Here is a 27761-nt window from a genome sequence, read left to right as displayed (position 1 = left end):
TCGGAGGGTAGCCCAGTATTATAGCACCGCCAACAGCACAGCAACAGTGTAGAGAATAAAACAGACAATATTATGGTTGCTCTAAAACATCAGCGACATTTTATGTTCTCAAACTTACCTAACCTTATAAAAAATATGACGTTCAAATTTCAAAAAGGCATCATTGGATGTGGAAAAATTGTAGTAAATCGACTTCTTGATTTTTGAGATGTACTCTATAATTTTGAAATTAACTGTATTTATAACATTAGGTATTAGCAGTACCATCTACTTATTTACTTGCATTTTTGCAATTTTTATAATGACAAATTTAAACTGTCAAGGGCGAATTGGTTGATTTGGTCACCATGGAACGTAAGGTGCAGAATAATCCCCTATTTTGTACCTACAGAATAATCAAAAAAGCTCGCTAGTAATTGGCTGTTGTTCAGTCCAGTTCTTATGTTCATTGGTTCTTCGACACGGGCAATGAATTCTCATAATTCATAATTATACGGATGAATGAATGGTAAATGTAAAACATAATATATAACTGTAAAAATTGTACTTTTATAGGGTTCACGGGTTAAAAAAGCAGACAACAAAGATACTCATGACACCGAAGACAAACCATCAGGTAAGCAATTATATTTTTAACTTTTCTGGAATTTAATTAAATGTACCGTTGCGAGTAGATGTTTTGTTATGATGCTTATAAAAGAGGCATCCACAAAATTCATTCGTATGTTTTACATTATAGTAAATACAACGTGTAATAGAAATAAGTATAATACATTCATTTTTGTTTTAGACCAGAGTAGGCTATTTTAATTTTTTTAAATGTTGGTATCGGGGCACTGTCAAAATAACAAAATCAAAATTGTTCGAACTGCCAGTGTCAAATTTGACATTATTATTAAGTATTAAAGTAAATTCATTTTAAATGTGTGCAATAATTACATTTATCACTAAATACACACAGTAGTGAGTCCTCGAAACTATGTAGTTAATTGGAAAATGATAATGCTTGGCTACATGGTCATGAATTTTGACAAGAAAGTGTAACCTCAAATATTATACATGATGTATATTGTCATTCAGCCACAGTCTTACCATACAACTCGCCAAATTTCCATAGCCTACTCTGGTCTAAAACAAAAGTGAATGCACTGTACATACATTAATTTTAACCAATAACAGAACTCGTCATGATATTGTAGTATTTTTCTGTATACTTACCATTTTTTCTAAATCGGCAATTTTTTTTAGCATTTTTCCCCCCATAAATTAACGAGCCGTTTACGTAAACCTTCTAACCACAGGTTCTAACCGTCGTCCGCGCCGATAATAACAAGTCGTGCCCACGACCTGCTGTTCATTTCATTAAAAAAGCATTGTGAAAATGTTTCCAAGAAAGAGCCAATTTCGCCGATGAGGGCGCCACAGTACGGGCGCTTCTAAAGAATAAAAATGCGGAAAAATATGTTTAGACATGATTTTAGAGTTAAGATTGAGTACAGTAAGTTCATATTTTCTTTCTAAAACAATACCGAATACACTTGTATTTTTGTATTTTTGATTTAAAATTCGAATGTCATTTGAACGAGAAAAACTCTTGGTGACAAAAACTTAAGATGAATAATATCCCCAAAAAGCGCCCGTATACTATACCGGGTGGGGCATCGTATACGCGCACGCGAGAAATCGCGACTTCTAATTAAATAAAATTGTCGAAATTTTATATACCAAACTAATTATTGATAAGGTATATTCGAGAATTTTTTGAATTTTTTTTGTTAATAAATAAGGCCGTAACAGTTTTATTAGTTTTGTGAAATTAACTATTAATTTACCTATAAAGTTTTTACACTAAATCTGCTAGCGCATCAAACCCTGGTGGCACAATTACAAATTTTGACTTGGTTAGCTAAATAATTCGCTTTTTTATTTAAACGCAAACCACTCCCGTGATTTATGGCACAATGGTATAATTTCCCAACAAAAGGTATAGCCGACCGTTTTAAACCTTTTTGCCATAAAATTGACAGTTTCCATTGTCACCTAAATTTACGACAGCACAAGTAGCAGGTCATAAATAAAAATGATTTTGAAAGTTCAAGTGTAAAACTGCCTTTAATTCAAAATTTAATTGGTGTTTTTATCCGCTGATTTCGTAAATAATTATAGGAAGTGAATCTGGGTAGGTTAGTATAAAAATCAGAATTTGACTTTTTGGTTGAAATTTACATTTTATTTTATTTTTTTGGCTTTGTTTGTAAGTGAAAAATTATCAAAAAATTATGAAATGTACCTTACCAATAGCCAGGTAAGTGTAAAAAATTTCGACAATTTTATTTAATTAGAAGTCGCGATTTCTCGCGTGCGCGTATACGATACCCCACCCGGTATAGCGCTCTGCGGGAATCACTCAAATCACACTTTTGAACAGGCCGGTTATTATACAGCAGGTCGTGAATTTCTGTAACTGTGTCTGTAAGCACAGACAATTAAACATAGTAAGACTGTCTAGATCTATTCAAATTTCAACGACGCGCCATACTAGCGACGCGCTAACGTAGGGCCAAACTAGATGTAAGTTGCATATTCCTCAATTATTGCAATCGAATGTATAATTAGTTGCATACGGACATATTTTTTTTGTTTTTATTTACCTTTTTTTCATATTATGGTTTTATTTATTAAAAAAAAAACAATTATCCAAACATTTTATTTCGTTATTTTTAGAGTTTTCTTATAAAGTTTTTAATTTTGAAATTGTTTTTCGCTTATAACGATCCATGTAATAGATTATCTTTTCTCTGAGATTGAGTTCACAAATTTTGGTACGTTGAAAAATCTATAACACTGCCTGAAAATTTTGATGAATGTGCACGTTCTGGGACAACTTCAGGATCAGGAATCACAACTTCTGTAATTTACATTGTCATTAAAATCTTCGAATTGTCTGGAAAAACTGTTATTTTGTGACACTGTGAATTTGGAACGAAAAACTGATGGGAATGGCACGGCACACCTATAAAATCTAGTTTTTTGAGAACTTGTAAAATGATTTTCTGAAAAGTGGTCTTGCCAAATGAGTGAATTTTGTAATTTTGAAGGAAGTATTCCAGAAGTATCTAAAATTTTTATCCACCTTTTTTCAATTCTGAAAATGACATTTTTTGTAATTTTTTTTTTTCGAAAGTATTACTTACCGAATAAGAACTTTTTGGTCAAAAACTATTCAAACAAGTTAGTCAGGCTTCGACATCGCAGGTAGAAGAGGCTCGGGACAAGTACGAAAGTCGTTTTGGATTATTTTATAATTTTTATCATAACGAAATTGATTAGCAAATTTTTGACAATGATTAATAACGATTTTTGAAACGAACAAATTTGATTTTTTTGAATAAATCAAATTTCTCGCTGCCAACGTAAATACCCGATTTATCATCGACTAAATACGGTTATTTAGTTCGGCCCTACGCTAGAGTTGCGCTAGCATCGTCCACGTCTCCTAGGTTTTATATGAACTTTAACAGTCTTAATTCGTTATTGGTCTGTGTCTGTAATCACAGACAGTTAAACTATAGTTTAATTGTCTGTGTCTGTAATACTATTACAGTTTCCCATAACGCGCAAGGTGGTGACATCTACCGATATTTTGTCTTTTTTCCGGTCGCAATGTTTTGAGCGATTGGCAAGACTTGTTATTACGATCAGCGCAGACGACGGTTCTAACAATGGGCAGTATAATATTGTTTTCGTAAAAATGCTTAGAAAGGGTCGTCACAGATATTTGTCAAATACTCGCAGTAGACTTTTAACTACATATTTTTGTTTAATCGGTCATCCCTGTCGACCAGGTAGCGTGGTCTCCAGTGGCGGATAGCGAATTTTGTTGAATATTTAGAAAAGTTGTTGCTCTTGATGAGTTTTATTACAAGTTAAAATTAATGTACTTACTTATTTCTGTAACGGGCTGTATATGATAAAAAATAGTAACTTATGTATATAATTACTTTTTAGATATTAAGAAAAAGAGAAAATCTCCAAAAACAAAACAGGATGATGAACCAAATACAAAGACAGTAGTTCGTACAAATGCTACACTCACTAATTGGGAAGCTATTGATTTTACTTGTACTTCCAAAACTGCCAAGGGAAATCCATATAATTTTCATATTACTTCGTGGAATGTGGATGGTCTAAGAGCCTGGTTAAAAAAAGGAGGATTAAACATACTTAAATATGATGATCCTGACATTTTTTGCATACAAGAAACTAAATGTGGTTTAGAAAAATTACCTGAAGAAATATCAAATATTAAAGGATATGAAAGTTTATTCTGTTCAAGTGAGAAAGAAGGATATGCTGGAGTGGGTATTATTACAAAAATCAAGCCCATCAATGTTATTTACGGCATTAACTCGGAAGAACATGATAACGAAGGTCGTTGTATTACAGCCGAATTTGAAAAGTTCTTTTTAGTTAATGTTTATGTACCAAATGCAGGTTAGTAAAATGTAATGTCGTATGTAATCAAAATATCCCCTGAAGACACTGTGCAACGACAAATTTTAAACGCAGTGAATCAGTGTATGAATTATTTTTTTTGCACCGTACGCGAGAAATGTAGGTAGTTCTAGCTCCAATTATCCGAGCGACTCGATTATTTCAACTTTTTGTTCCCACGACATTAGTTTTGTCCCTGGCTGTACATTTATGTTAAAATTATTTTTTAGTCATGTTTCTTAACTTAACACCTTTGTGTTATTAAGAAACATGTTGGCACTTTTGCTTATGTACTATTTCGGACACGGAATCTTGGCCAACATTTTTTAGAAATTTCTAAAAAAATGATGTAAACCAATCATTAGTGTCATTAATAAATTACAATTATTAAAAATCACTTTCAAGTTTTTGTTGTGACATCAAAAAAGCAGGAAAATTACATTATCGAGTCAAAAGTTGGGTTATATCCAATAAAGGCCAGTTCACACATATTTGTCAGTTAAATGTCAGTTGTGGCCAAGATTCCGTGTCCGGAATAGTACAGTTTCGGACACGGAATCTTGGACGGTTTGTCATTCGATTGACATAAAAATGTAAAACTGGCTTTAGGTGCAACTAATCTCACTTTCGATTTCTGTAATTTTTATATTGACAGCTAGAGAAAAATGGCAACTGAAACTTTCAAATGTCAAATAGTTTCAAACGTCAATAATCTATGACAATAAAGCGTGACTTACATTGATATTTTTTGAATTGACATAAATTTGACGTCTAAAATTTCGTGTCCGGAACTGTACATACCATTGATTGTGAAATTTTTTAATGGTTACCATACATTATTACAATTGAAGGTGTACCCCTCGTAAAATTTAAGACAAAATATCGATCGTTGTATTTAGGTCAGAATATGTACCGGGTGGGGCATCGTATACGCGCACACGAGAAATTGCGACTTCTAATTAAATAAAATTGTCGAAATTTTTCAGACTTACCTGGCTATTGGTAAGGTACATTTCATAATTTTTTGATAATTTTACACTTACAAACAAAGCCCAAAAAAATTAAAATGTATATTTCAACCAAAAAGTCAAATTCTGATTTTTATACTAACCCACCCAGATTCACTTCCTACAATTATTTACGAAATCTACGGAAAAAAATACCAATTAGATTTTGAATTAAAATTAAATTCAAAATCATTTTTATTTATGACCTGCCACTTGTGCTGTCGTAAATTTAGGTGACAATGGAAGCTACCAATTTTATGGCAAAAAGGTTTAAAACGGTCGGCTATACCTTTGTTGGGAAATTATACCATTGTGCCGTAAGTAAATCGCCCGTCTGGTTTACGTTTAAATAAAAAAGCGAATTATTTAGCTAACCAAGTCAAAATTTGTAATTGTGTCACCAGGGTTTGATGGGCTAGCAGATACAGATTCATTTAGTGTAAAAACTTTATAGGTAAATTAACAGTTAATTCCAGAAAACTAATAAAACTGTTACGGCCTTATTTATTAACAAAAAAATTTTTAAAAATTCTCAAATATGCCTTATCAATAATTAGTCAGGTATATAAAATTTCGCCAATTTTATTTAATTAGAAGTCGCGATTTCTGGCGTGCGCGTATACGATGCCCCACCCGGTATGTTCAAAGGCTCCGTTTAAATTATCATATAGTAATACTCGAGAACTGGTCGGCTAGCATTACACTTTCCCATGAGACATAATATAGTATAATTATTACATGAGCAAGTAGAGGGCGATTCAAACCAGAACAGGACAAGGGCGGAGCTTAAGATGCGTGCCGTTAAAGTGACCAGTGGCGTATCAAACAATTACTATTTACTAATTAAAATAATAAACATTACGAAATACATAAATATATATTTCTATACTTACAATTTTAAATAAACAACAAAAGCAAGCATATCTTTTAGATATAGCTGTTCCAAATTCACATAATATAACACAGACATATAACACAAAAATTAATAAATATTTAGAGCTGTCCGTTGCTATGAGAAATCTTTGGTGTTTAGAAAAAATTTCGATTTTACCACTTGTAATTTCAGCAACGGGAATAGTACCGCAATCTCTTTTTAAAAATTTAAAAATTCTGGATTTAGATAACACATTGGTAGTTGAAATTCAAAAAGGTATATTATTATACTCATGTCACATCGTGAGGAAGTTCCTTAACATTGACACAGAACATAATACACAACAAAGTCAAAATGCGGAGGCAAGACGCCGGTAATTATGTTGATAAGCACTGCACTATTACTTGATAGTAATATCCGTAATAGTGTATGTACTCCGGCAAAATTGCCGTGCCGCCGGGTGGAGGTGGGATAGTTTTTTTTTTATTTCTATACTTACAATTTTCTGAAATCTGTATCAGCAATTTCAACACAAGTGACAGACAACAATAAGCGTCAAAGCGGGAAAAGTTTTACTTTTTAACACCGCCATTGTCATACACGTCCTTTCCTTTTGAAACAATGCACTGAGCCGATGTCTTTCTACGCAGACTACGTGATGTCCTGTTCTGGTTTGAATCGCCCTCTAAAGAAGGTTTTTATCCACAAACATGAAGGTTGCAGCACAAGCCGAAGGCGCACTCGTAGCTTAATAGATCTCTAAGAAAATTTTTATCAATATTTCAGTGTATTGTCATTTACACCAAAAAACTTAAAATATTAATGTTCAAACTCTACTTTTTAACATATGTTGCAGATGTAGTTGCATCCGTTACCTTGAATTACCAATTAATACAAAATTCCCTAGAATTTGAAAGTTTAATTTTTTTATTTAAAAATTAAAACAAGGGTGCAAATTCTAAAAAATAACAAAAAAAACTCGTTTTATAAGGGCATTGGCGCACTCGTCCCATACAAAACTCCCCTACGGGTCGTTTTCTACACTTGGGACTCGTGCGCCAAATAAACCCTTATAAAACTCGTTCTTTAATATATTATTATCTACGATCAAATCTACAAAAAAATAAAACAAATTCTTAGCTCAATATTTTTAAAATGTTTATGTTCCTTTGTTACCATAGTTACGTTCTCGAATTTTGTTAGGTTGCTGCAGCTACTGCAAATTTTAATTTTGATTGGTCCAAGTCCGATGGATAAAAGATTCTGCCAATTTTATTCATGGCTGGGAACCAATAAGAGCTATCTTTTAATTTGTCGGTAGATAAAATGAGTAGAGCTGTCACATCAATAAAGTTGCTTTTATGTGATGATCGTAGATAAAATGTACCGTATGTTTCAAACAATTTCTGGAAATTAGGCTATGAAAAAAAAAGAATTAAAAACGTACGGCTTAACTTGAATAATTCAAGCGTAATCACTATAATTGTTTTGAACAAAGTGTTATAAAATGACAATTTCAGGAATAGCTTGAGAACGGTTTCTTTTCCTACGATTCTTCCAGAATTGGCTCATACGCAACAGAAACAGATTGATTAAAGTTAAGTTATGTACCCAGGACAACAAATAAATCCGCGCAGTGACAAGCTGACCCATACATTTTTAATGCTTTTGTTTTTCATAACCTACTTGACGGGAAATTTTTTGAAACATACAGTTGTGGACAAAATGAAGTGGGACAAGTCTTAATGCAGATTTTCGCTAAATTTTAGTTGATTGCAACCGGCTCTAAATCTGAAGTTTTAAATTTGACACTTGTCAAAAAAAAAAAAAATCAAAAAGGATCATGGTCCGCATTTAGCAATTTAGTCGAATTGGGAATAATTTCTAAACCTGAGCACGGTTAGTCCATAAGGCGGATTGCTCTCAGGTACAATATCATTAAGAATTCCGTCTTCAATATTTTAAAAAAGTGGAGACAACAAGGAACAATAAATAGAAATCCTGAGGCAGGACGAAGAAAGGTTTCTAATCAATCATTATTAATCCAGACAGTAAGAGAACATCCTTTTTACTGCGTTGTGGACGCTGCGGGAGAAGCCAACTTCCCAGGATTGGTTCGTACTGCTTGAAGACGGGTGTAGATTTATTCAATATAATTATTCTTAATTTCACAATCATGTGAATATAAATGATCTAGAGAAAATGTTACGAGCGAGATAAATGTATCCGACTTTATTTTGTCCACAACTGTAAAGTTGCACTAAGTGAGGGCTAAGGACCAACACTAAGAAGGAATTAATATAATAATATGCAACACGAAATACATAATTAAACTATAAATATTTTAATAGTAACCATAGAAAGAGTAAAATTTCAGACAGACTTACATCAGCGAAAACACATTGTCCCACTTTATTTTGTCCACAACTGTACTGTACTAAGTCCGTCCGCCCTTAGTTGGCAAATTCCAGTGCATACCGAATGGAGCTTCGTGTCTAGTCGTCATAGCTGCATACAGAAACGCAAGAGCCAGTAACATTTAAAAGAATTTAGTCACGTAACTCACATAGAGAATTTATGTTAACTGATCGAGATATTTTCAAAAGAGGCGGCGCTCAAACTTTCTCCCTCCCGCACAACCGAACCAGTGCGCAACATTTGCTTTTGCCAAGTAAGGGCGTCCGGACTGTACGGTACTTCTGTTTAGAACACTCGATTTATTGTCCTTGCCTTATATACCAAAATTAAGGGACTAAATTGTTTGCTCAGACAATAACTGGGAGAGTTGGCGGCCCTACACATGTTAGTTGTCTAAATAATTTTGCCTTCAAACGACATACTTGATAGGTATTTAAAAATACAGCAAACTAGGGTGGTGTATGTTGTAATATTTGACGCTTAAACTACATCCTGAGTTTTATTTAATACTAGCCCAGTCAAAAAAAAAGTACCCGACCACCCGTTGCAATGGCTCAGTCAAAAAATTTTTTTTAATCGCAAACCTGTGTAATAAGGGGATTACTGTGGTCATTTGAGGCAAGGAATATGGATCAACTAGTGAGAGAAAAACTCGGATTCACGGAATAGTTAGGTTTTTTACAGTTTTGCTAATAAACAAAAAAGTCACTATAACACCCACAAAAAAAAAATCACAATAACAACCATCCCACAATTCCCTTGGAATATATTCTTGACAAAATTTTATAAATATTATTTCAAAATTTAAATCAATTACACACAATTTTGGATAAAATATTATATGGAATTACTCATTAGTCACTTAAGAAAATTACTCGTGAACGTGACTAATTTCGTACATTCCACACTCGTATAATAAATAACTAATGGTAATAAATAACTAGGATAGGATAAAAACACCCACGCATTCGAATACAACGTTGTGTCAAAATTTCAAAGCAATCGGTGAAGAACTTTCGGGGATTTAATATTTTAAACAAACGAACATTTATAGTGGATTTTCGTGTTTTGCCATTACTAATAGCGCAAAAGATCAGCCAAACCTTTGGGAATTTAATTTTTTTTAAATCAATTATCTGTTTCCAATGGTTCAGGAGTTATAAATTTTTGAAGAACTGTCGGAGATCTTAGATTTTGAACAAACGAACAGTTACATTTTTATTTATATAGATTAGCAAGCCATTTACACTAAAGAAAACGTTAAGAATATGAATTATTGTTTAGGCCTGTCGGGAGCAAATTAATTATAAAAAATTTAATCGTGATAACCACTAATACTAGATAACAATGTGCAGGACGCAAGTTGATCACTTTACCGAAACGCTTAGAATGGAATAAAATATTTAAAGCATTTATCAAAAACTTGGACGAACGTAAACCTGTCATTGTTTGTGGAGACATGAATGTTGCTCATAAAGAAATAGACTTGGCAAATCCTAAATCCAACACTAAAAACGCTGGATTCACAGTAGAGGAAAGAGAAGGGATGACTGATTTCCTGGAAGATGGTTACATCGATACTTTTCGACAATTTTATCCTGAAAAGGATAAGGCGTACACCTTTTGGACATACATGTCTAATTCAAGATCAAAAAATGTTGGATGGTAAAAAAAAATATTTTGTTGTAAAGAACAGTTTTAAGTTGTTGTTTTTTTCTAGGCGTCTTGATTACTTCTTAGTTTCTCAAAGATTCATGGATAATGTTTGCGACAACATAATTTTTAGTGAAGTACTGGGATCAGACCATTGCCCTCTTGGACTGTTCGTTAAAGTTTAATTGTTTGTTATTAATTATTCATTTTTTTAAATAAAGGAGTGTTCTGAAAAGTTTTCATAATTTATGTTTAAGAAATGTGTATACCCCCCCTGATTACAGCTTTTTTTTTACTGATATGTTTTGACGTAATTAGTATCTGTAGTGAACTTTTTATTGTTAAATGTGCGCCTATGGGTTTCTTTATCTCATCTGAAAGAGTTTTTTCCATTCTGAGTTCGCTGATATTGTCGGAAAGTATTTAAAAACTTAAGAACCATTTCAATATTTATTTTTCACTTCATTCAAATAAGCAGAGTTCATAAATTTTAAGTCACTCAACGCCACATTTTTATGTAAATTAAATCAGCGTCATTTATGTTGAAATAACTTAATATCATAATATATCGAGCACCCATTAAAGTTGGTGCTGAAGCCGTAGGTCTTTTTGAATCGACACACATATTTTGTATAAATTAATGTTAGTAATCAAAATTGATTGTGAAACGAAAGATCATCTATCACTAAGCGAGAAATTAGTCATTTGCAAATAGTGTTGTAAATTAACATGTTAATTATGAATGATGTTAATTATCTTGTTATTTATAGTCAAATATGATCCGATTTGACAAAACTTATATTTGACTCGAGTTGCAAAAAACTTGTCACTTGCAACAGCATTTTTTTCATATTTCTGAACCAAATAAAGGCACAAAGGGACCAGAAAATCATAGTTTGAAATGAATATTTTCCATAAAAGTACAGTTTTAAAGTAATTTCAAACGACTAATGCCATAAAATTGCTGTTGCAAATCCATATTGGTTTTTTGCAACTTGAGTCAACTTTAGGTAAGTTACTGATCTGAATTACAATTGATACTTTCTGAATTACAATTAACGCGTTCTGAAATTGAATTTAAGGTTCTGAATTACAAACAACGCTTTCTGAAACTGAATTTACTATTCTGAATTACAATTAACACTTTCTGAAATACAATTAATAAATCTGAATTACAATTCATGTTGTCTGAAATCAAATTGACTAATCTGAATTACAAGTGATGGTTTCTGAATTACACTTGAAAAAGGTGTAGAAGATTGCAAAAAAAACACCCCAAAAAGCAGGGAAATAGCATTATCGAGTCAAAAGTTGGGTTATATTCAATAAAGGCCAGTTCACACATTTATCAGTTAAATGTCAGTTGTGGCCAAGATTCCGTGTCCGGAATAGTATACTCCGTACTCTGATAGATTGCACGTTTTTTGACAGAAGACAGACACAGAAACTGGTTTGGCGGGAATGAATCTGCAGGGATACAACGGTTTTCTACATAACGTGAAACAATTGAGATGGAGAGTTTAGTATGTTTCACTGCTTTATGTTTTGGAACTAGAATTTAAAAACGTGCAATCTATCACCGTACGGAGTATACCATCGTGATCATTAAAAACGACTATACTAAGGACAACGTAACGTAACATTTTATCTGCCCCGCCCATTTCATTTTCTTAGTTACCAATCAAATAGGTTGTTAAGACGATCTGATTTACACAGTAAAAATTTTTGACATTCGAATTGTCTTAATGACATTTTATTTTTTAGAAACTAAAACAATAAGGTAATCTTGTAGTTTACGTCGCCCAAACTGCGCATCTCATAAGCGCAGCCCCATAGACTCTGCATTGTTGCCAGATGATAATTAGAATTGAGCGCGTCTTTTAGTTGGATGTGTACGACACCAATACGTTTGTTAATTTGTATAATTAAAATCACCGTCACGTGATCTTAATTGTGAATTTTCTCTTATTCGATACAAATAAATAAGTCTGGCAACGCTGTACACATTTAGCATGGTGCGCGAAGCACAGTTTGGGCGACGTAAACTACAAGATTACCAAACAATAATTGTGGACTTGACAGCAAAATTCTAACCTTAACTTTTTTACGTGGCAAATGTGATGAAAAGTTGTACAGATTGAATCTGGCTTTGATTCTGATTGGTCAATTTTAGTGGGCGGGGCAGATAAAAAGTTATAACGGCAATACTATAGATAATGCCATTTCCATGCTTTTTTGATGTCACAAGAAAAACTTCAAAGTGATTTTTAATAATTGTCATTTATTAATGACACTAATGGCCGTCATTGTCTGTCAATTCAAAAAAAAATAATTGTAATCCGTACTTTATTGTCATCATGATTACCGTCTTGATTATGAACGTTATTTTTTGGGTGGTAAATTTCAAAACTCAAAATTATTTTGTCATTTCTACTACACAGAACGTTTACATCAGGTTATCTATGTAATTTTGTTCATTCATGTCGGATTTTTGGAATATCTGAGCTTCAAACAGTTTAAATTGATTGTCAAAATGACAAGAATCGAAAGTGGGGTTACGATTCCTAAAGGTTTATTTACACTTTACTTGTATGTCAAGAAAGTGACGGCCAAAATTTTTTGGGCGCCATAGTACCATTAGAAACATTGCTGCCGAACTGGGTGTTAGCACTAGCACTGTGTTGCGGGCGGGTTTATTCATAAAATTTGAAAGTTTTAAATATTGAGGTTGACAAACTTTGACAAATCTCGGTACGTTCACTCAGCCTAAATTTTCAAAAATCTCAGTGGGGTCCCAAGTTAACTGTAGTTGTTTTTCTGCCCCCAATGTGGTTCTATACTACCGAGTGACTATAAATGATTGAAGCAAAATAGTTTTTTCTAAATTATAAATTTGCTTCTTTTATTTTTGTTAAATTTTTTCATGTACAGGGTCATTATAAATGATTGTCCCATCGCATTTGGCGTTGAAAACCCACACAAATTTGGGATGTGCCGCTAGCTTCGCAACGTTAGACAAACTTTAGTAGACAAATTTACACTACCGCCAGCAGCGCTACCTATCGGCGATGCTAGTCTCACTCATGTTATAAAGCTTGCGGCACATTCAAATTCGTCACCAACGCCTACTGCGATGAGACAATCATTTATAATGACCCCGTACTTACTTTATGTTACAATTACAAATTACAAAATAAATGCATCTGTGCACGGGCGTCTTTTATACGCCACTGGTAACATCCCCACCAACCACACTTGTTTAGCAACCTTTTATGACTCTATACGATTTGGCGGGTGGCATAATGAAGGAAAACCTTGAACTTCTAGGAATTCCAATTTTTGAAGAAGCCTATGGTGAAATTTTGCCCTCATGTCGCGTACTTTCTATTAAAAAATTGTCTTTTTGTTCCAAAATTAACATATTTTCTCCGAAGTTGCGCTATTTGGAAATTTCTACCCTTATTGGAGAAAATAGATTCTAATCTGCGCTCATGTTTAGAACATTTACTTAATATCCGCCTAAATGAAATCCAGTGGCTACAAGCATCACTCCCAATATCGAAAGGTGGATTGGGAATTCGTAAAATTACAGATATCTGTCTTCCTGCCTTTCTTAGTTCAATTTATGGTGCTGAGTATCTTCTATCTAATATACTCCCTATGAAGGATAACAAGATTCAGATCCATCTTCTAGAGGAAGCATTAAATACATGGTCATCTATTAATGTCGATTTTCCAACATATAAATGTTTGCAAAAAGAGTGGGATGTGATTAATATTAAAAGAATTATCGAGACAACGATTCATTTTGAGAGAGCAACAGATTTAGCTCTCTTTAAAGCACTACAACTTCCTGAATCTGGAGCGTGGTTACAGGCCGTCCCATCCAAGAATATTGGCACTTTCATAGATGGCCAAATCTTACAAATTTACGTTGGTCTACGACTTGATTGTAACTTGTACCAAAGCCATGTCTGTAGCTGTGGAAATTTTGTTAATGAAACAGGAATTCATGGTCTTAGCTGTTCTAAAAGTAAAGGAAGATTCCTAAGGCATAGCGATCTTAATAATATTATTCAAAGAGCCTTAAGCTTTGCCCATATTCATTCTACTCTGGAGCCTACTGGTCTCTCGCGTGATGATGGTAAGAGACCTGATTGTGTCACTCTTACTCCATGGTCCAAAGGCCAACAAGTAATTTGGGACGTCACATGTGTCGACACTCTTGCCACTTCCTATTTACCTCAGACAACTATAGAAGCTGGTTCAGCAGCTGAAACCGCATGTAAAAAAAACATGAAAAATACAAAAGACTAATTATATATATCTTCCGGCTTCAATTTCAAAGCTTTTGAAACTCTGGGCCCATGGTGTGACGAAGCTAAGTCTTTTATTGATGAAATTGGGACTAAACTATTTTTGGCGACTGGAAATTCTAAAGCAAGACATTATTTGAAACAAAGTATTTCTCTTGCTATCCAACGCGGTAATGGTGCCAGCCAAGGAGTAGGGTGCCAGCATTTTGGGGAGCTTACCAAATTCTCCAATTTTGGAAGAAAATTTTCTTTTATAGTTTTTGTTTTGTTTAAGTTAATTATGTAATTATTATTGTTTTCTTGTATTAAGTTATCTATAAATGTAATTTTATTTTAGATGTTCTTTAATAAAATAAAAGTAAATATTATGTTAACTAGGTATTTAGAGTTGCTTGCATTTACTTCACAAAGTCTGTGGCAACCAGGCTGCCAATGCAAATTTAACTCTCAAGAACTCCTCTAGGAACCAGGGTCGAGCCTACTTTCTATTATGACAAATCACAATGCAATACTGCCGACTAAAATGTCACATTTTCTCAGATAGTCCGAATTTGAAACAATCGTGAATACTGTATATTTATTTAATTACTAGGTACAACAATAAAATTGTTGGGCTCGTGTCTCTTTGTTGTCGTGTCAAGTGGCTCCAGTTATGATTAGGAATGGGGGGGATCGTCTCTAAGGAAATATTTGGTCACAAAAGTTGGTCTGCACTCGCTGATCGCTGTTGGAGGAAGGAGGAAGAGGCCGGCGCCGGAAGCCGCAGTCCGGTCTTGCACCGTCCAGCCATGGTTCTCCCTCCTACAAGGAGATATTTTCTGTGACAAAGAGTAGGGGTAGTTCACCCTGTGTCGCAGACATATACCACCCGCACTACGTCTACTTGCTGACAAAGTTGCCTAGCTTAATGTCTCTTAATGTTAACAAAATGGTAGAGCACCATTTTAAATTTTTATTTTTGAGAAAACTATTCTTGTTGGGAAAAAGTGATATTAAGGTTTTCGACCATATTTTCCTTCACACAGTCACACCGAAATTCTTGAGAGACCATTCCCTAACACTGTATACATATTTAAAAATAAATAAATCATAATACTTTTTCCAAATACAGCTTCAATAATTACTTTATTAGAAATAAGAATGAACTAAAGCATAAAATGATAGGGGTTATTCAATTTGTTTTGAATTTTGTTGGTTCTGATCTTGTATAGCACCAACTTCTTGTAATAATTGTTTTTTATCTTCAAAGTAATTCTTGAACCATTCAATATGTTCTCTCTTTGCTTCAACAGTCAAATAAGGATTTTTTGAAAGCCCAACACATACTAATTCCATAAAATGTCTCAATGGGCCCTTAGTAGGACACCATGGTTCTAAATATTTATCTAAGAACACATGTTCCGTAAAAGGAACTTTTTTCTCTTCTTGTAAATCTGAAATTCACATTTTTTTAATTGGAAGAATTATTTGGAATGTCTTTAAACCTTGTTCATTATCAATTGGAAATTTCCACACTTTATGTTGTTCTGTCCACAAAATCATTTGCTCAAAATAATTTTTAGGTGGATGAGTAACAGCTAATTTTAAATCTCGCTCATGCAATTTATCCCAAATCAAATTTTTAACTCCTCCATTATTCTGGATTTTTGTAAAAATTCCAAGAGGCTCAGTTCCAAATAAATCGATTTTTTCAAATATTCTAAAATTAAAAAGGAGTCATTTATACATGCACAGGTAGGCATTTAATTTTTACAACTGAGTTTTTGTGCCTCTAATGGTTTTTGGTCTTTTAAATTGTCCTGTTTTTGCATGTAAAATCTGTCTTACTTGCTGTGCTTTAGACTGTTCATTTGATACTGAAACTTCATGGTCAATTTTCATCCCTTTTACAAGATCACTTAAAATTCAATTACATACTTAGAACAATATACATGCATAAGAAAAAGTGATACATACGTCAGGTTAGTAATTGTAGATTCTTTATTTCTATTTGTGGTATTTAAAAGTTTCATCAGCAACTCTGATTCAATTTGTTTTGCATCCCCTTTTAAAGACAGGGCTACATCTTTTATTGCATTCAACATTTGTGTTTCTATAAAAATTTATTTATATAAGAAAAAAATAAACTAATCTCTTACCACCTGAACTTTTCTTTGTAGATTCTGTTTCTACTTCTTTCTTAACATTGTTTTGTCGCTTGTTAGACGGTTTTGCTAAGTTTAATTTTGTCTTGGGCATGGTAGTATCTTCCTAAAATTTTACCATATAAAATATATTTACTGTGCACTCTATTTTACCTCAATCATTGTCTTCAACAATGTATTTAACTTATTTAATGCATCTTCATTTTTCTTTTTTATTTCCCGTTTTGTTTGGAACTTGTCCTCATCTGAACTACTGCTGCTTGCTTGTACCTTTTGTAGTACTCCACCATGTAGCTTAAGAAATGTATTTTTGACTTGTATATACCTACATATTTTACTTAATGTTTATAGAAGAGATTTATACATCACATAAACATATTACCTTCTCAACAAATATAGAGTACTCATTTCGAAGCAAGTGTCTTATATTATATGAACAATTATGTTTCTATTTCCTAATGATTTGAAATTATAATTATATCTCGTACTCTCCTCTGCGATGGAACTATTAGGTTATGTTTACTTCTGTGGTTTACTTACATTGTGCTTGTGCTTAAGCTGGGTTACATTAGGTCTTTGCTGCTTATGCTCATGGTGATCAATGGTGATTGGTGCTTTGCTTACGATACGAACACATAGAAATTAAAAAAAAGAGAAGTAACTAAACAAGTAAAATAAACAAAGTCATATCGTGCAGTCAGTAAGACTAGTAGACGAAAATTTTATTTTGCTGTAGAAATCAGAGTTTTGAACTTATATACTACAGTAGGATTTAAGCTTTTTATAAAGAAAAAAAAATAAAAAGTCTAGATGCAACTTGAACTTTTTGACATATCCATACGTATTTGACGTTTATTCATCGCTGTTACATTTTGACAGTTAAAAATTTTTGCAAAATTTATTAATAAATTGTTTCACTCTTCATTTACAACAATATGTTATATCCGTTACACCAGGGATTTCGTAAATTTAACCAAAACGGGTCGTCGTGAGACTTCCATATGTAGAAAATCTAGTTTTCTGTGTGTATAGCAGAACTCATTAAAAGAAATGTTATTTTTAGTTCATTGTTGTAAGTAGTAATCGAGTAAATTACAAATTTCGAATTACTGTGATAATTTAAACTATGGATAATAGACCTAAGTCAATATTTAGAGATTTGTATCATCTTCCCTATAAAAACAAATTCTTTAAACTGTCAAAGAATGCAAAAGGTAAATATGAATTTTGCACAATACTAATACTAATACTAATGAACTTTTTTCCATAGATGATGGTGATCTCTTACAGAGGCTGGGTCTTATCAAGAAACTAGAAATTCACCAAGGCTGTGTAAATACAATTTGTTGGAATAGCACTGGTGAATTCTTATTGTCGGGATCTGATGATCAACATTTAATAATAACAAATGGACATACATACAAGGTTGAATCAAACTACTGTACGAGTCACCATGCAAATATTTTTAGTGCTAAATTCTTGCCGTGCTCTTCAGATAAACAAATAGTTTCATGCTCTGGTGATGGCATAATTTTACATACAGGTAAGATTTATATTGCAAGTTCTTGTTATGTAATAAATTAGCATTTATTGCTAGATCTTGAAAATACTAAAAATACTTACTATAATCAATTCAGTTGTCATGCTGGTACAACTTATGAAGTTATTACTATCCCAAATGATCCACACACCTTTTTGAGTTGTGGAGAAGATGGTACAGTTCGTTGGTTTGATTTAAGAACAAAAACAAGGTAGTTAAAGCAAGAAAATAAAATTGTTTCTAATATACTTTTTTAAATTTAAGTTGTCGCAAACCGCGCTGTAAAGAAGATATTTTAATTACATGTCAAAGGGCAGTTACTGCTCTTGCCATTAGTCCAACAGCATCTCATCAACTTGCAGTAGGATGTGCCGATTCAACTGTCCGAATATATGATAGAAGGTGTCTGAGCACACATCCAGAAGGTATTTACAGTATCATCAAAAATAAGTGATAATACTTACATTATGTAAATGTAACACATTTTCAGAATATTTAAAAGCTAGGCCATTCTGCAGTTTTATTGCTCCAAACCTTGAAGATAGAAGGTACAGAATAACATCATTGAGTTACAGTCTTGATGGACAAGATATGTTAGTCAGCTATTCCTCTGATTATTTATATCTATTTAGGATACAGGTAATCCTGACTTTAAAGAACTCACATTTTTATTATTTGTACTATTGAAATTTTTCTGAAGGAAAATCATATAACTGAATTAAAGAAACCAATTAAAACATCTCCTTGGGAGAAAGTCAAAATGCTAGCAGGCAAACGGGAGCGTTTAAATAACTCTCCTCCTCATGTAAGAAGGTTGAGATTAAGAGGTGACTGGTCGGACACAGGACCAGATGCGCGCCCAGAAAGGGATACAACGACGACTGTTAGTGAGTGAAAGTTTAATCAAAACTTGTGTAACATATTATAGCTCTTTTTAAAGGTATTGGACAAGCTAGACCTCAGTTACATGCCACTTTAATGCAACGAATGACTGACGTTTTGTCACAAATGTTAAATGATCCAATGACACGAGCAGCATTGAGTGCAGGAGGTGAGGATTCATTAGATCCAAATGAGACATCGCAGAGAGGTCTTTTGGCCGAAAGGCAAAGTACTGTAACTGCGCAAGGTGAAAACTCACAAAATATTCAAAATAATGCAGAAACTGGTCCAAATAGCGCAGAAAATATGGAAATGGATCCTGCAGTTCCAACAACAAGCAGGTATTTTTTATAATACAAAACATACAATGAGATTATTTATCTGCCATATTGTTGATTGATGGAGATTTATGGAGAAGTATTTTTCTGTCGCAGGCAAAATGAAGAACAATCAACATCTGCAACTCACGGTTCCCAATCAAGTGATAATCTTGAAGAGAGACAGGGCGAGAGTTCTGCTTGCGTGACCAGTTTGTATAGCCATTTAACAACGCTTCGAAATTTGAGAGACGGCTTTATTGAACAACACGGTTCTGAACCTTCAGTAAGCCTCCGATATTCTCAGCAAAGTACAGCCAACGCGACAATAAGCTTAAGGGTTGGCGATGAATTAAGCAGAGGAAGTTTCGATGCTTCCCGGAATGATTCGTCAGTGCCTTCAACTTCACAAAGTGAGCGGACGCCTATCAAAGGTTCTTCCTTGTTACCAGAAGATGGAACAGTAATTATAAAAATTTGGAATAAAACCACCACTCTCAATTTTTTCGGTTGTAGAATTCGGACACTGAGTTTGATGATTATGATGATGAATTTACTTCTGAACCATCATTTAAAAAGACTGATATTACAAATGCGTATGAAGCGGAAATGAAAGTTAAATATGTAGGACACAGAAATGCTAGGTAAGTATAATTAAATAACTATAAATTATATCGGGAATTCGATGTGTTGTTATAATAGAACCATGATAAAGGAAGCTACTTTTTGGGGCAACGATTATGTGATGTCTGGATCTGATTGTGGTCACGTTTTTATATGGGACAAAAATACGGCTAAACTAAAAATGTTGTTGCAAGCAGATCAACATGTAGTTAATTGTTTGCAACCACACCCAACATTGCCACTTCTTGCAACTAGCGGAATAGACCACGACGTAAAATTATGGGCTCCCATTCTGGAGGAACCTAATTTTAATGTCAAAATGGCGGAAGATGTAAGTTGAACATGAAATCAAACTGAGTTTTTGTACTTGGTAAATTGTTAACAGCTGATTAATCGTAATGCCATAATGTTGGAAGAAACAAGAGACACCATCACAGTACCTGCTGCTTTCATGATTAGGATGTTAGCATGTTTGAATCAAATTCGCCGAGGAGCTAGAGCTCGATCTAGGCGACAAGAAGATGAAGACGAAAATAATTAACTTTTTTCACTATTTGTATATAGTTACTTACCTACCATGGAAGTAATATTAGTAGAAATCAAATCCATGAGGTCGTTTCGCTTCTTTTGATGAAAATTTTGGATTGTTTAAGTTTTTTAACACTAACATCACTTGAATATTTAATCATTTCTTTACATTTTGTCATTTTTCAAATCATTCATCAAAGTTCTTTCGTTTGGATTTGATTTAAATATTCGCTGTATTTATTGTGTCAATTTACTTAAATATTTAACTAATTAATATTAAATTATTACATTTAGCGTTTTTTTTGTTTTGGTTAAATTTAAAATTACATATTTAATATTAAATTTTCTTCGCATATTTACCAAGAGTACGCTTCAGTTTGTTTTCTGGGCTTTTATTATTCAATTCAAAAAAGCTTTCAATTAATCAAAGTATACTAGGTAAGCATTTTAAAATGTGGTCCTTTCTTCAAAAGGATTTATACCTAAACAGTAGTCAATATAATCGACTTGCACCTAATTTTTTATGCCCAACACGAATTATAACCCAACATTGTTACAAAGAATGCGAGTAGTATCAACATATAATATTTAATAAGCCATTTTAAAATGCTTACATTAATTCGTTAATATAGCAGTTAACTTTAGGAAAAATTGCAGAATAAAATTTTTAAAATTACAAACAACCATAAACAAAACATTTATTATACAATACAATTGTTCAACATTTCCATAACTGAAGTAGCTAATCTACCTTATTCTATTCTAGTATCACCCAAATGTATTTACCACAAAAACAACACTAATTTTTATATACACATGAACATGTTCGGGAAATATAATTACTTAGCGATTTATTTGATTTTGTTGTAAACGAAATAACTACCGTTTAAATTTTAAAATTACTGGGGTCCTTTTTCTACAAAACAAATAAATGTAATAATTAACATGACCTTGAGTACATGCACATGTTTAATTCATATGTGATAATTATTATTTTTTTGGTTTTATATTAAGGTTTACGAAATAAATAAATGTATAAATGTGATTTTAAAAATATGAACGAACATCGAGTCGTTCGATGTATGATTTTGTTGAAAACAATTATTGTTAAAATTATAAAAATTATTTTTAGATCTACTTTAGTATTAATGTGACAAAATAGTCCCAAATAAGCTAAACCCGTTACTTTACGGTAAAGTTAGAAGCAGTTTGATGGTTTGTTTGTTTTTGTGCATCCAGAGTAAACACCGTTCACGTTGTTTTGGCATAATGGGAGATCATGATTTATTTTTTTAACGTTGAACAACCTGTTTGATTTCCGTCACTAAAGTGCCTAACATACTAGGCATTGACGCTATTTATAACCTCAAAATTAGAAAAACATAACCTAATTCAACAAACAGCTTTACTACCAAATTAAATGCAAAATTTCCATGGCCTCCCATTATGCCAAAACAACGTGAATGCATTTTAGATGTGACGCATTCGTAACGAGAAAATATATCGACATGTGCGAAAAAAAATGCATTTTTTTAACGTTTTTTAGTTAAAGACACAATTCAGCTTGCAAAAATTGGGAACCACAGTTGCGTGGCGTCATACGTGGATCGCATTATAACGAGGTTCAACTCTATTACTATGTAGGTATATTTTGAACATGCTATTCGTGGGAATTAATAAATGGGGGCCTAAACTACATTTATGTTTCACTGAATCATTATTTGTTTTTTTATACCTTGACAACTAGATATATTAAGTAGGCTATAATGCCCTAGGGCGTATAAATCATAATGCCCGCTTATTACGCCCGCTCAAACAAGTCGTCATAGATACGAGCCACCGCAAACTAGGAAATTTAACAAAATCAAGTTCACAATTTATACATTTTTTAAATGTTCACAAATTCAAATGCAGTGAAACATAAAACGTTGTATGCACCACGGGCATTACTCGATGTTTATGCTCTCTGGCAACTTAAAAACTCTCGGGCCTGGGGGCCCTCGACCTTTTAAACTGGTTGCCCTCGAACATAAACATCTTCATAATGCCCTTGATACATAAATAACTATAATTACAGCTGAAATGTCCTGCAAAAAGTACCTAACAGCTAAGCATAACAAGCCTGTAGAGGACGAACCTTTAGACATTTTTGCTGTTAGTAGTTGCCTAAATTTGACCGTTTTTGTATTCAGACATTAATTTTTTAATTTGCAATTTTGATATACCTAAATTTCATTTAAAAAATTTAACAATGAATATTATTTTTTTAAAGTAAGTCTTCCACTTAATGGAAATATGATGCAAAAAGCTAAGAATGAAAGTTGCTCATACTTTTTCAGTAATAATACCTAATAATAAATAATCACAACAGAATCACTTAGGAACTCTGCTAATGTGGTACTTATACGTTATATGTAGTTAGGCAAACCTCGCAATACGAATACATGTTAAAAAAACTCAAAAAGTGCAGACTTAATAAATACTTTCAATATTGACAACATATAAACATGTGAATATAAATTTAAAAACTTAAGTGCATCCATAATTGGCAATGAATAACCGATTACAGTTTTGTCATGTGCATGCTTATATGTGGAAGAGCAAAGAGTAAAGGCCAATTGTACAATATCTACAACACTTGGATTACATTCGCTGTTCACCGCTTTTAACTAGGTACAGTTTATACATAGCAAAATATTTTGACTCAAAACGATATTAAAGGTAGGTATTTATACATATTTATAATTTTTTGAAAATACAATTTGAATTTTTAAACTAAAATTGAAAAAAACTCATTGATCGTCAAAGAGGCAAAATATGTTTGTATCTATGTTAATAGCACAGTACCACAATAATCATTCTAGTCTCTCTAGGTGCAACGTCTGTTCAGGTAAGTAGGTACGTTATGTATAATAAAATGAGAAACCCAATTTTTCTATCGGTTTCTGCTTTTTCGATAGTAACAAAATTTGAAGTTGTTATACTTTTTTGTAACAATAACGACAGTTATAAACAGTTAAAAACATGTTATCAAACAGTAATACAAAGAAAGTAAAGATAGGTAATCACACAAATTTTTGCCTACATTAATTATATTTGAAACTGTGATAGGTAGATAGGTTTGTTTTAAATGATTTTTAGGCATCAGTAGTTATCAATACGTAGATAGGTACATATAGGTACGACGTGATCAACAATGACTGAGTCTGTTATCAATGAAACAATTGAGAAGTACTGGTGTTTTTTTGTCTCCTAATGAACCTTTACATTTATAAGAGATGGAAAATATGCGCTAGAGATCTGCACATTGTGAGAGAACAGTTGACCGCTACACTTATTTCCATTGGTTTGTGTTGATTTAACTCGTCAAAGTTACCTAGCCTAACGGTCAACATCTTTGTTGTCTCACAGGACGCAGAATTCATTTGCGCAGTGACCTCACAGTGCGATAAAGAGCATCCTTATTTGTAAAGGTCCATTCGCGCTGACTGATTTTTTTTTACTTGAGACGACATTAAAAACATTTTTGGTTATGCCGGTTATGTTAATATTACAAAAATGAACCTTTGATGGTAAATTTCAAATTTGCCAAATTTCATTGTTACCAACAGACTTAGTCATTCTTGATGACACAGTATTACTACACCGTATTTACAATAATTGATTGTTGTATCGATTTACTTTATCCGTTAAAAAAATTAAACACTTCGAAGATTTAATTTTGTGTAGTTATAGGTATAGATCTACCTATTTATAATTTACTTTCTAACAGTGTTCGTTCACATAGGCATATCCCGCTTAAATTCCAAGTCGTCTTTCATCGATATAAGCACATACCGAACTGCAATAAGCTATTAACCACCGTAACCTCAATAAAGTACAATCACTACCGAAAGGCAGTGGTGAACTGTAACAAGTCGATTTAACCAATTTTTAAAATTTATTTTTAACACATAAGCAAATGACAGTAAAATGCTACAGGATTTTTTTTACGATTTTATTTTAAATAAGGAACCTACCTACACTTACATGTGTTTAGAAAAACAAATCAATTTCAATATTGGATATTTAAAAAGAATACTTGTGCTAGGCTGCTCCCACAACAGACTTCTTTAGTCAATAATTATTAAGCAATGATATCATGGAAAAAATAGTCTATAGGAATAAGTTACACGGAAATTTGAATAGTGGGTTAGTGGGCTTGCATGAGTTCGTTACAGTCCACTACAGCTCACCACTGCCTACTACTGCAATAGCTCCTTCCTCAACTTTAACCGTTGAAATGACATTATCAATTTGTGCATGCCACTTAAAAGCAGAGTTAAAAGCGTTACAATGTAACAGCGTCTGAAGTCAACGGCAGCGAAAACCCCTGGATCGAGAATTTTCAAATTTTTTATTTAAAAAAAAAAACACCTTTAAACTTAATTTATGTTGAGATCAAAATAAAATGTATTCCAAAAATATTTCAAAATAATAATTTATAACAAAAACCTTCAACAAAAAATTCTAACAGCGTTTCACTTACATCATCCGACGAGTCGCCACTGTTAAGGAGCCAACAGACTATAGAGCTATCTTTAAAATGGCGGATATGCATGTTACTATATTATTAGAACTTGCACAATTACTTTAAAACAGTTCAGGAACTTATTGTCATTGTATGTGCGTAAAACTAACATACATGCAAAATTTACTTTTAAAATAAACACTGTCTACATACGATTTGGTCACACCCCAGTCTAAATTGCAAAGTAATACATGTTGTGATGATACAACTGTCAAATATCAGGGTATAGTTCGAATTTAAAACTATAAATTAAGCGAAATTTTAAGAGAATAATTGTAAAGCAGAGTACCTATATGCCCTATATTTAAAATTAACTAACTGATCTTTCATTATTCACTTTTTCTATTATTAAGGTTGTTTATGGATGAAGGATGTCTTACCACAGTAAACAATCTATATACAGAGTTCTGTTAATTAAAATTACGCGTCTTCTGGTTCTAATAGATGTTGCGCTTCAATACTACTTTGAAAAGTTTGAGGAAATCGTTTATTTAAAGCAGCAGTCGTAGTAATGCTTTGTTGCCTTTTAATCATCATTAAGGTAAGCACAGCTGCACAACTAATTAGAATGAGAGCAATGAAAATGCCTCCTGCTGAAAAATGTAAACATTTTGTTATTAAATAGCATGCCATGAATAAACGTGCAATAAGGTAAATATTAAAAATATATTTGGTAGTAAGACCATCCCACAGACAAAAACATAAAAATGATGAACGTACCAGTAATGGTGAGTATGGTTGTCAAAGAATATTTTCCACTCTGCTTAACTAATATATCTGTAATCTTATCTGAAGTTCCATTATTTTTAGTAGAGGCAATTTCAAGTATTTCACAGAACAAATTAAATAAGTCTACTGTACCAAAAGGTTGTACTTTATGATTTTTTTTTATTTTAGGACCTCTTGCCATGAAAAATGGGTGCATTTCTTTTTCTGTAAAATCATAACCATGGACACCAAATGTGGAATCATTTGTTACTAAAACATCAAAGATTAAAGACTTATTTTAATCAGTTATGTTTAAATTTACATGTAAAGCGATTCTCTTCAGCTATTTTTGCAGCAGCTATAATTAAATCGTCTAATCCATATCCCATGTTGGCCAAAACTAAAATTGGTGGACTTCTAAGATTGTTTTTGTAATGCCACCTGCTTGGATAGTCATCCTTTTTAAATACCTTAAAGTGACCATTTTCAATTGATCCATTTTTTAATTTTTCATATATATCAGATTCTGAGCCTAAATATTTTAAAATTAAGTACATGTCAAAAAATATTTTGAACTAATACCTCCATTAGAATAAAACTGAAGTACTGGTGTAGAACCTGCATAAATATATGTACCTGGTGTTAAATATTGTGTTACATTTATAAAATTTGGTGGTTTCACATTTATCATTCCATGGTCACTTAAATGTATTACGTGAACTTTATCTGATAGATGATTTCTTTCCAGTTGTTGCTAAAATAGTTTCATACATGAAATTATAAAGTGAGAGCGGTGAACTTACTTCTAAATAAAAAGTGATGTTATCTAATTTTTGAATTAAGTTATCAACTATATTAGAATCTAAACCAAAAATATGAGCATGGGTATCAGGTTCTTCAAAATAAAGCATTACCAAGTTGGCTGGTTTTTTAGGATGTACCAACCAATCAATAACCTATAAGCAAATTGTAAAGCCATTAAACATGTTTTATTTCCTTTTTTTTTACCATATCCACACGTTTAAACCAATCAAAGTGAGGATTGTAGTTTTGGCAATGTGTAACATTTTTACCCTGATAAGGATAACATCCACCTGGCCACATCATAACAGCTGAATGTCTGCCATCACCTGCATCTTCATTCTTGCGCCAAATGGGAACAATATTGTTGTCATAATGAAACATATCATAATTTATGTTTACCACTCTTTTACTTGTTTTATCTAAATAACTATTACCCACTACACCATGTACTTCTGGATATAATCCTGTTGCAATTGTGTGATGGTTTGGAAACGTTTTAGTTGGAAACACATTTATTAAGTAATCTGAATACACTCCTGCTCTTCTTAACCTATTCATATTGGGTATTGCTTTTGTATTAAAAAAATCATACCTGAATGCATCATAGGATACAACTATTAAAATGGGATTTTGGGAAAGTGAATATATGAAATTTACTAGGAGACACTGTAAGATAATTTTAAAAATCATTCCCAAATTTTTGAAAAGTGCTTTTGGTTAGACACATGACATTAACTGTGACAGCGCACAGCGACATTTCAGGTTCAGCTCAGCTGACTTTGATGACTTTGAATAATCAACATATCAAATAATCCAAGGATGAAGTATAAGTGATTTTTTTTTTATTTTACATTTATCTTATAAAATAATATTACAGGGGCC

At 32.7% G+C, this 27761-nt stretch overlaps 4 protein-coding genes across 10 annotated transcripts in view; 2 read left to right on the top strand and 2 right to left on the bottom strand.

Annotated features, from left to right (window-relative positions):
* The window catches only part of Rrp1 (Recombination repair protein 1), a 28627-nt gene extending 17946 nt beyond the window's left edge, over nt 1-10681 (top strand). For all 3 annotated transcript variants that reach the window (XM_069055993.1, XM_069055984.1, XM_069056000.1), the window contains 4 exons: nt 556-616; nt 4009-4494; nt 10149-10458; nt 10514-10681. In XM_069055993.1, coding sequence (XP_068912094.1) covers nt 556-616; nt 4009-4494; nt 10149-10458; nt 10514-10631 — 975 coding nt within the window. In that variant the 3' untranslated portion in view covers nt 10632-10681. The remainder of the gene's footprint in view (nt 1-555; nt 617-4008; nt 4495-10148; nt 10459-10513) is intronic.
* Nucleotides 10682-15868: 5187 nt separating this feature from the next.
* Nucleotides 15869-17586, bottom strand: mRpS31 (mitochondrial ribosomal protein S31). 3 transcript variants are annotated; one of them, XM_069056039.1, is made up of 8 exons: nt 17447-17586; nt 17289-17400; nt 17060-17231; nt 16901-17012; nt 16719-16854; nt 16516-16659; nt 16247-16461; nt 15869-16195 (listed from the first exon to the last, which is right to left on the bottom strand). In XM_069056039.1, exons 2-8 carry the CDS (start codon nt 17312-17314, stop codon nt 15930-15932), a joined length of 1071 nt encoding a protein of 356 aa, XP_068912140.1. In that variant the 5' UTR covers nt 17315-17400; nt 17447-17586; the 3' UTR covers nt 15869-15929. The 3 variants fall into 3 exon arrangements, with proteins under 3 accessions (XP_068912140.1, XP_068912133.1, XP_068912149.1); XM_069056032.1 differs by having other exon boundaries at nt 17289-17471; XM_069056048.1 differs by having other exon boundaries at nt 16904-17012; nt 17289-17468.
* A 189-nt stretch (nt 17587-17775) lies between these two features.
* LOC138136686 (DDB1- and CUL4-associated factor 6-like) lies at nt 17776-21932 on the top strand. The gene is made up of 12 exons (XM_069055962.1): nt 17776-17909; nt 17970-18120; nt 18177-18449; nt 18504-18657; nt 18711-18871; nt 18937-19085; nt 19147-19333; nt 19387-19669; nt 19763-20108; nt 20162-20289; nt 20348-20600; nt 20655-21932. The coding sequence occupies exons 2-12, from the start codon at nt 18033-18035 to the stop codon at nt 20808-20810; spliced, it is 2178 nt and encodes a 725-aa protein (XP_068912063.1). The 5' UTR covers nt 17776-17909; nt 17970-18032; the 3' UTR covers nt 20811-21932.
* On the bottom strand, nt 21471-27669 carry LOC138136722 (bis(5'-adenosyl)-triphosphatase enpp4-like). Of its 3 annotated transcripts, none has more exons than XM_069056012.1 (6): nt 27084-27669; nt 26879-27031; nt 26658-26829; nt 26398-26607; nt 26088-26345; nt 21471-25957 (listed from the first exon to the last, which is right to left on the bottom strand). In XM_069056012.1, exons 1-6 carry the CDS (start codon nt 27567-27569, stop codon nt 25788-25790), a joined length of 1449 nt encoding a protein of 482 aa, XP_068912113.1. In that variant the 5' UTR covers nt 27570-27669; the 3' UTR covers nt 21471-25787. The 3 variants fall into 3 exon arrangements, with proteins under 3 accessions (XP_068912113.1, XP_068912107.1, XP_068912120.1); XM_069056006.1 differs by having other exon boundaries at nt 21471-25960; nt 27084-27667; XM_069056019.1 differs by having other exon boundaries at nt 21471-21713; nt 27084-27667.
* Nucleotides 27670-27761: the final 92 nt, after the last annotated feature.

This window comes from Tenebrio molitor, chromosome 1 (genome assembly GCF_963966145.1).
Source record: "Tenebrio molitor chromosome 1, icTenMoli1.1, whole genome shotgun sequence".
NCBI lineage: Eukaryota > Metazoa > Arthropoda > Insecta > Coleoptera > Tenebrionidae > Tenebrio > Tenebrio molitor.
This window is presented reverse-complemented; position numbering and strand designations above follow the sequence as displayed.

Bases quoted from the DNA above. Each gene is read 5' to 3' on its own strand.
- mRpS31 (XM_069056039.1), bottom strand. From the start codon at position 17,314: ATGAGTACTCTATATTTGTTGAGAAG. The intron at 17,232-17,288 runs GTAATATGTTTA...TAAAATATGTAG, and splicing joins ACTCTATATTTGTTGAGAAG to GTATATACAAGTCAAAAATA. The intron at 16,855-16,900 runs GTAAGAGATTAG...AAATTTTTATAG, and splicing joins TACAAAGAAAAGTTCAGGTG to AAACACAAATGTTGAATGCA.
- LOC138136686 (XM_069055962.1), top strand. From the start codon at position 18,033: ATGGATAATAGACCTAAGTCAATATTTAGAGATTTGTATCATCTTCCC. The intron at 19,670-19,762 runs GTATTTTTTATA...TTTCTGTCGCAG, and splicing joins GCAGTTCCAACAACAAGCAG to GCAAAATGAAGAACAATCAA. The intron at 20,601-20,654 runs GTAAGTTGAACA...AATTGTTAACAG, and splicing joins ATGTCAAAATGGCGGAAGAT to CTGATTAATCGTAATGCCAT.
- LOC138136722 (XM_069056006.1), bottom strand. From the start codon at position 27,569: ATGATTTTTAAAATTATCTTACAGTGTCTCCTAGTAAATTTCATATAT. The intron at 26,830-26,878 runs GTAAGTTCACCG...AAACTATTTTAG, and splicing joins ACATCACTTTTTATTTAGAA to CAACAACTGGAAAGAAATCA. The intron at 25,961-26,087 runs GTACGTTCATCA...TACATTTTTCAG, and splicing joins AACCATACTCACCATTACTG to CAGGAGGCATTTTCATTGCT.